Source organism: Hippocampus bargibanti, linkage group LG16 (assembly GCF_051943395.1).
Source record: "Hippocampus bargibanti isolate YZ-2025 linkage group LG16, ASM5194339v1, whole genome shotgun sequence".
Lineage (NCBI taxonomy): Eukaryota > Metazoa > Chordata > Actinopteri > Syngnathiformes > Syngnathidae > Hippocampus > Hippocampus bargibanti.
Genome location: NC_142749.1, coordinates 983,251 through 992,500, shown reverse-complemented (window position 1 = coordinate 992,500; position 9,250 = coordinate 983,251). Strand labels below are relative to the sequence as shown.

At 40.7% G+C, this 9,250-nt stretch overlaps 1 protein-coding gene across 3 annotated transcripts in view; it reads right to left on the bottom strand.

Annotated features, from left to right (window-relative positions):
* Window positions 1-2,469: 2,469 nt before the first annotated feature.
* pknox2 (pbx/knotted 1 homeobox 2) overlaps window positions 2,470-9,250 on the bottom strand; it is a 164,436-nt gene continuing 157,655 nt past the window's right edge. For all 3 annotated transcript variants that reach the window (XM_089017221.1, XM_089017219.1, XM_089017220.1), the window contains 2 exons: window positions 5,389-5,567; window positions 2,470-3,983 (listed from right to left, as the gene is read on the bottom strand). In XM_089017221.1, the coding sequence (XP_088873347.1) occupies window positions 3,712-3,983; window positions 5,389-5,567 (451 nt within the window). In that variant the 3' untranslated portion in view covers window positions 2,470-3,711. The remainder of the gene's footprint in view (window positions 3,984-5,388; window positions 5,568-9,250) is intronic.

Below are 9,250 nucleotides of genomic sequence, written 5' to 3'. Positions count from 1 at the left end.
ACTTTTATCGTCTTTCCACCTGCTTGCTGTCTCGCCGCACAACAATTGGTGGCAGTGGTGGGATCGTTTCACCCTGCATGAAGAAGGTGGGATCGTTACGCCTTGCTGAAGTGGAAAAGATAAGAGGAAGCCGAGATGAAGAAGGTGGGATGAGGAAGAAGCCGTGCCGCATGGGCCAACCAAACTGGACTGAAGAGTTCTGAAGGGGATCAAGGAAACCAGGAGCTTGAGTTGCCCCAAGAAGATGCCGTTCTCTTTTCCATGAGGCGTCTGACAGTTGCCAAGCCAAGGCTGGAACTGAGCAGAGTGAGATGGAATCAGTGAAGCCTGACATCTCTTGCGACTTCAAATAAAGACAACTTACAATACCCTTCCTGCATCTGGCTGAGTAAACTTGTATCATCTTTCCACCTGCTTGCTGTCTCGCCGCACAACAGTCTTTTAAATCCGGCCCGCCAAAGGTTGGTACACAACTGAGGTTTGATGTGATTGACTACATTCATTTCATTTGGACTTGTAATGACAGGCAATTAAACGTCAGGTGTTACTTCAATTTGCAGAAGACAGGGGAGAGAGAGAGATTGAGGTTGAAAACTTATTTACTACTTGTGGACCTCTGACAAACAGGAATTTCCAAACTGGGTTTAAAAAATATATCTGCATTAAAACGGTGACATGCAAGGACTCTTGATTGCAGTGAGTTTTACTGGAATCGTGAAGGTCTTTAATTGTGTTAATTTAGATTTTCATCATGTACATCGTGGTATTCAAACGAAGAACAGCAATTACGGGGAATAGGAAGTGAGATGTATATGATTATTCAAAGCTAGTTGTGTGAAGTTCATCCTGTCTACTTGATGTCTAATTTACAACAGATTATTTTTTTACAGAGTCATTTTTAGGTGTTCAATTACCTGACATGTTTTGGCGTATGCTTCCGCCTTCGTTAGTGTCCAAACGTGTCAGGTAATTGAACACCTAAAAAACATTGTCTGTCAGAAAATAATCTGTTGTGAATTATTATTCAAAGCTGTTTACAAAGTATGAAACATTCAGGAGAGACTTCGAGTCAGATCATCTCAAATTTACGAGACTTTAAAGGACAACCGACGTCACTTTTTTGTTTCTTAACTGACACCAGAAAAATGTTGTATAGCATCTAAAATACCCAAAACACGCAGTATGATATTTTTAGTCAAATGCAAAACACCAATTAAAATGACTTAAAGTTTCCAAAATCTGCAAAAAATGGAGCTGCGAATTGGGCATTTTCAGAAAGCCCCGCCCCCAGTTCGTGACATCACGCCAAGGTGTCTTGCATTTCCGGAGAATCAAAACAATGGCTTCAGATTCGGAGAATATGCTTCCTTGTTACACCTCCAGTTATGAATATGATTCAAATAGTTCTGAAGAGGAAAGCATACATGTTTACAATCGATTAAATAATTTATTCCATGCCATTTTGAGGCAACATTGGGGAGAAACGGATCAACAGAAAAGAGGCACAAAATGGCGACCTCCAGTGGCTACCTCCGTTTCCACAGTCTGATAAATTCCTTATATGGAGCGTGGACACCCTCTCCTGGCGGCTTTTGGGTGCAACACAAGGTTTTCAGACCAAACAATACCGCAAAATACATTGACGTGATGGAAGGACTGCTTCAATGTCTTTTTTTTCGGTGTGGGGCGTTCCTTTAGTGACGTCACGTACGGACTCGTCACCAACTCAAAAACAAGACTTCCTGAATATTCAGCGCGAGTCTTAAAATGTAAAATATAGCTATATGTGACGGAATCTTTTTAAAATACGCTCAGTAGAAGTCATTTAAAGCCATTTTACAAATTATGGACACAACTTGTCCGGAGACGTCGGTTGTCCTTTAAAAAACAAGGATGAGAATGGTTTGACTGTGATCATGTTAAAAACGATTAAACTGAAGCGTTCCGTGGCTGGCTTCAAATGTTTGTGCATGACATTAGCTGAGCAATGCTGTCATGCGTGGTGATCGCAGGGATCTATAGTTGGGCATGGAAAGAAAGCCACCAGATCTCTTACTCATCTTGTTCCGTAAAGATGTTTATAAACTTGTACTGCACGCTGCAGGTTTTGGCCAATAAAACACTTTGTTGCTTGTGTTGTAACACTTGTATGTCATGAACATACTTGGACGTTCATACCGGACATATACAGTACCGTTGTTTCACTGTTCTCATTAATAAAAGTATGTTAATACCTGAATGTTTTTTTTTTTTGATGATGTTTTATATGGACTTAAAAACATGCAGTTTTTATATGTACCATATCTTGTGCTGACCCAGCCCGCCTGTCGAATTTTTGGAATGAATGTGGCCCCCAAGCAAAAACCTTTGCCCACCCACCCCTGTGATAGATGGATGGATGGATATTAACTACTCAATTTTAATACTGCTTCTAGATAAAATAAAATACACCATCCACATCTGCCCAGTTACAGCTTTTAATTATTAAAAATTGGTCTATTGAAACACAGTAGATTATGACAAGAAGTGTACAAATGAAATATAAATATTCCCCGTTGTCAATTACTTGCATTGGAAGATCGAGTTTTAAAAAAAGCAGTTGAGAAAATAATAATAAGCAACAGATTTCACAGTCACCACTCAGAGCATGAACAACATAAGATTTTTTAGACACCTTCACAATCAAAATGAGTGAATCCTTTTTGTTGTTGAGTACAAAAACAGAACAAAAAACCCTGCTCTAGTTTTTTTCTTCAAAATCCTTCAGTTAAAACTCAATTCACGGCAGAGTTTTCTTCTTTTTGTCCTTCACCAAAATGATTTTCAGTCAGATTCCAAATTCCTCGACTGTATGATCCAACCGACGTGAGAAAAATTTAGCGGGTGTTGGTAACTTGCGCCACGCTCCTCTTTCTGAACAACATCATACAATAATTACCTAAAATAGCAAAGCAGATTTCGAAGGACACTGCAGACAGCTCGCAGTTATGTTGCTCGAACTCATCTTCTGGGCGGCAAATGAAAGCAAACAACTCAAAGAAAAAAAAATCTGCAAACCTTCACCCATCAAGACATTTGCCTACGAAATTAGACTTGCTTACGGAGAACCAAACGTTCAAAGATCAAAGTTCAAACATCATGCTTAAAAGGCTTTCAGTCATCTCAAATATGTTAAAGTTGAAGGAAAAAAATGCTCAGTGTTTTGTTAGACCTGAGAACTTGAAAGATTTTAACAGGGATGAAGAAGTATTGTGCATGTGTTTTAAAAGCATGCCTTCATTTCCTCTCACTTTTTGTACTTCGGAATTGCGTTTTGTCGCCTTAAAAAGTTGTGGAGAGCTGGCATTTAGAAAACTTGTTGGCGGTGTGCTTTGTGAGTACATTTCGACAAGTCTGATCTTGCATTCTCTCTGAACAATAAAGTTATTTCACATTTGATTATGACAAGCATTCTATGCTTTAAAAAGCCCACTCCATTCAAGTAAAATGTAGCACATTGTTACGTGTGTTTTCATATCATTTTCTGTAAGGGTCATGATGGCCTATTTTTGTTCCATTGTTTTCTCGATCGAAGCACCCCTGGTTGATTTGAGTGGCGTCAAATGCATACGAAACATGGCAACAGTGCCATGTTGGGCTGGAATTGGAAATTCGCCCTGTCGATGGGCCATGTGAGATTAATGTCTTGGCTCATGTGACTCTCCTCTCCGACTATTCCCGGTCTTCTCTGTGCTCTATGCTCACACCTGGTCTTCCCGCTCCTCCGCTGGGCATCAGCCTCCCAATGTTGTTTTCGTTCTCCCCGTCCTCCTCCTCATCCTCCTCCATTACTTCCTCTCCCTCCTCTCCCTCCTCATCCTCATCATTTTCATCCTCGTCGTCGGTGCCATCCATGGAGTCCTCTGCTCCAAGCATGGCCTGCTGCATGGCCAGAGTGGCAGAGTCCGATGACAGCGACTGGAGGCTATCCAAGCTTAGTGGATCTAGGAGTTGGCAGAAAGCAGAATTATTTGCCATAAGGGTTGCAAAAAATATAAATACATAAACCAATTGGAATTAAGAAATTGGTTTCGAGTTCAATGAAATGAATTTTAAAATGACCAGTTCTTCAATCATTTTGAACCATATTTTTCCATCCATTTTATAATCCGCTTCGTCCTCACAAGTGTCACAAGGGGTGCTAGACCCGTCTTCGGGCAGTAGGCGGGGGGCACTCTGAAATGGTTGGCAACCAATCGCTGGGTACGCATAGACGGACAACCATTCACGCTCACAATCAACCCAAAGGACAATTTAGACCACTGGTGTCTAACTCAATTCACACCTGGCTCGCCATATCATTTTTTGTGTGGCCTGCAAAAGCAAATCATTTTTCCAGGATGCTTGATGAAGTCTAGTGACGACATAAGCGAGAATATCGTTGTACTAAGTTCATCCTGTCTACTTGATATCTAATGTTAAGCAGATTCTTTACTTACAGACAGTGTAGGTGTTCAAATACCTGACATGTTTCGGCGACTACTTCCGCCTTCGTCCATATTTGAACACCTACACTGTCTGTAAGTAAAGAATCTGCTTAAAATTAAAAATAAGTGTGAATATATGTTATTGCGCTCTGCGACTGACTGACAAGCTGTCCGGTTTGTAGTCAGTCTGCTTTCAGACTCTGCTTAGGGAAAGTGATGTTGGAAGTTGGATGGATTTAAGATGATTTTTATTATCCATTTTGGCAAAGCTTATATTGTTCAAGGTTGTATGGAGAATGAGATTATCCCAGTTGCCTTTGAGCAAAAGTCAATTGAGTCTTTGAGTCGGTCAATTTTCTTTCACCTTTTGTGAGACAGTGGTTACGTTACGACTGTGGATAGTTGTAATTAGGTTTCAAGGTGCATAAAGGGTTCAGAAAAATGTTTGTTTGGTTTAATTTCTTCCACACCACACACCCCAGACATTTATTCCAGGTTTCAAATAATGGAAAGATGAGTGTTTTACTGTTTCTCTGGCATTCTTACCCCAAGATATTTTACGCAATAGTGGCACTTAGTGGTGGAAATGGAAACATACATGGTACTTTTTTGGGGGGGAGGGGACAACACAGTTAAGTTCATGTCATAATGAAGTGAATTTGTATTTGATGGTCATGATATATTTAAATCATTTCAGTGTTATTTCACACATTCATGCACCCTGTAACCTGATGACAAATTAAGCCATCCACTGTAGTAACTGCTGTCCCTGAATGAAGTAAAGGTTGTTAAATCTAGCCAAGGTAGGAAAAATCTTGGGTCTTAACTGCATCTCTTCTACACACAGTATGCATGATGTCGACGTGCATAGGAAAGTGCAAAATGCCCGAATGCATATGGCATAGAAAGTATTTTCTAATACCATCTGAACTATTTCCCGTTTGAGATTGGTGCGTTTGCAAAACTCCAGCCACAATGGAATCGGGCCAGAAACGCTGGGTGGGACGATGTTGGGACTTCATCTTCTTTGCTTTAGGAACCGGGTCAGGGTTACTGGCATCCAGCATTGGCTGGAGGATACGCCGCCGAGCATTGATGAACCTGAAAACACAGAGTAAAACAATGTAGTTCATGTCTTCAATTAACCAAACATATTTTGGAAATATGGCGAAGTAAGCCGAAAGGAAAAGAAGATTTTGGAAAATTGGTGGATCTTTGAAACCTGAGAAGAACATGCAAACTCCACACATGAGGGCCTGAATTATTGAATGCCTTGAAATAAGTGGTTTCATGTGAAAGATTTTCACTCCAAATGTGCATTTTGCTCAAACCCATTGCATAGCAACATTAAAAAAAATCTTTAGAAAAAGCTTCATTGGGATGGAAGAACTAAACGGAGACTCAGAGGGGATCAAGCCTTTTCCGTTGTTGGTCCCTCTATCTGGAATGACCTGCCACTGAACATTTGGCATCTTAAAAACCCGCGTCAAAGGACAACCGACACCATTTTTTTGTTTCCTAACTGACATCGTAAAAACGTTTTCTAGCATCTAAAATACCCAAAACACGCAGGATGATATTTTTATACAACAATAAAAATGACTTAAAGTGTCCAAAAACTACTTAAAATTGAAGGAACCGGAAGTGGCCAGTTTCAGAAGGTCCCCCTTGTTTGTGACGTCACACCAAAACGTCTGGCCTTGCTCGAGAATCAAAACAATGGCTTCAGATTTGGAGAAGATCCCTTCTTGTTACACATCCAGTTCTAAATATGATTCAAATAGGCCTGTAGAGGAAAGCATAAATGTTTGCAGTCGACTAAAGGAATCCTCTCATATCAATCCGAGCCGTCAATGACAGCAATGTAGCACCCAGATAAAGCAGAAGATGGCGCCCAAGCGCCGTTGGAAATGGGCTGATTTGTCTGCTGGGAATTTGTGTCAGCGAATATCAAATAGTTGTCTTGGTGCAACACACAACAATTCATCATCGCATTATTTATGTTTTCCTTCTAATTTTGACATCGACACGAAGTTTTCGGACCAAACAAAGTACCGCAAAATGCATTGTGTGTCGCTTTCTCGGTCAGGGGTGTTCCAAACGTGATGTCACGTGGAGATTGTCATCAACTCGAAAACAACTTCCTTAAAACGTAAAATATAGGTATATGCTGTGGAATCTTTGTAAAATACACTCAGTAAAAGTCATTTGAAGTGATTTTACAAATTATGGACGCAACTTGTCCGGGGCGTCGGTTGTCCTTTAAACTCAATTGTACTCTTTGGCATTTGACTCAGCATGACATTATGTGTCTTTCAACTGTCTTTGTGATTGATCTATTGCTCGTATATGATAGTTGCTCCATGCAAAGCACTTTTTATGCAGCTGAGTTAAGTTGAATTAATGCAGGTATGTCAACGCCACCTGCAAAGCCATGGCTAGTGAGCTCTGGATTGCCAGTCAGTGCAATGAAAATATTTTTTTTTTTTTTTTAGAAATGTCACAGCTACTTTATACTTTATGTATATATACTTTAACAATACATAAATAAATAAACATATATATATATATATATATATATATATATATAAAGTGGGGCCTTGGCTTGCAAACTTAATTGGTTCCCAGACTGTAAGGCCTGTGTAAGGTGAAAAATTAAAAAGTATCCCAAAAACCTCTCAAGGATGCATGTGGGCCAGAAATTCTTCCATGCTGCTTTCAAGGATCGAAGGGTAATATCATGCCAAGCCTTTTCTACCCGCTGAACACAATGACACTGTCAGGTTCCGAGCGTGACAGGGATAGCTGACCCGTCAGAACGTTAATAAAAAGGGTTGGATCCCTAAGCAGGCGGCAGAGACGTAGGTGCTGGCAGAGATTTTATTACAACAAAAAGCGCGGGCCCGATGATTCCATGGAATAACGTGACAAAATAAACCACAAAAAGGGGTACAGCGAATAGGAGGGCGGGGGCGAACCGTCCAGCCTAACAAGCTCGGAAAATAAAATGGCACACGGGGGTGCAAAAGCTCGGGATCGCGAAAACCAACTAACATCAGCTGGCGGAGGTCAGGAGTGGCGGCCCCGCCCCAGCTGTCAACTCGCATATGACAGATCCACATTGAAATGGTCTTCCCAATACTCCTTAAGGGATACTTCGGTGTCATTAGTCACGTGAAAGGATTGAGTAAATCAAGCCTTTGTGTAAAGCTTTGTTGCGAAGGATGGTAGCAATGGTGGACTTTGCATCTCCGCTAAGCCGCTAAATCAGACAAACGCACACCTCGTTCGTGTTTCTCAATGATCTCCTTCTTCTCCCCGACTGTAATTTTATTTTGTGTCTTCTTCGGCTGAACACGAGCCTGCGGTGGCGTCCCATCACAGTTTTTCGGTCCCATCACAGCAAAAGTATCGTTGAAGTCAATCGACTTTATATATATATATATATATATATATATATATATATATATATATATATATATATATATATATATATATATATATATATATATATATATATATATACAGTCAAGTCTCGTTATATCAATATCGTTTATATTGATAATACTGCTTATTACGACACTATTTTCATTTCCCGTGCACATTTCTAGTCTTTGTATGTATAATTAATACCGCTTAGTACGATTCGTGGTTTTTACGATAATCCGGTTACTCCGGTGCTCTTTTTCATCTCCCGGCGGCCATTTTGCTATGTTTATATCAATACACGCCATTGGTCGCGCCATTGGTCGACTTGGTCACGTGACTTGGTCACGTGAGTTTGTTACGTGACCAGCTCCCGTGTAGCAGAGCCATTTTCATTTTCAGACGCTAGCTCGTGTGGAGCAGACTGATTGAAGTGTTTGTGTTAAAAGGTAAAAATGGGACGCAGATGAAGATGGATGCCTTTTTAAGTTGCATACATAATACAGTAAGATGTAAGCGTTGCAGTTTTCCTGTTGTGTTATGTACATTTTGCCCACTGTACTGTATATGAATGCAATCGTTTGATATATATGTATATATATGTATATATATATATATATATATATATACATATATATATATATATATATATATATATATATCAGACCATTTCCTGGTTTCATTCAATGTTTCCATCACCCTCTCTCTCCCCAAACCCCCCCGTGTCATCACATATCGCAACATCAAGGACATCAACGTTGCCACCCTCGCTGAGATGATCGCCACCCTGACTCCGGACTGCAACTCATCCCCTGATGAACTTGTTTCCCGGTACAACGCGGACCTCACGAAGACCCTCAACGCCCTTGCTCCTGTAAAGTCCCGGTCAGTCCAATTTACCCGGTCTGCACCCTGGTTCACCGCCCATCTCCGCTCCATCAAGACAAAACCGCCAACTTGAAAGACTTTACAGGAAGTCTGGGCTCACTACTCACAAGGACATGTACGCAACTCACCTTACCCATTACAAGGACTCTATCTCACGTGCAAAATCGCAATATTACTCTGGACTCATTGACTCTAATCCTGGAAACTGACGGGTCCACTTTTCCCTCTATCACAAATTCACACAACCTCCTATCTCTCTCCCCTCACACTTTTATTCCTCTGAGACATGCAACACTCTGCTGATGTTTTTTAGCGAAAAGATCAACAAAACAGTATCAGTACAAATCAGTACCTCGGGTCCTCTGTCCCCCCCTCTCCCAGTCTTTCTACTCCTTCCCAACTACTTTCTGCCTTTGAACTCCCCCATTCCTCTATAATCTCAGACATTATCACCAAATCCAAAAACTCTC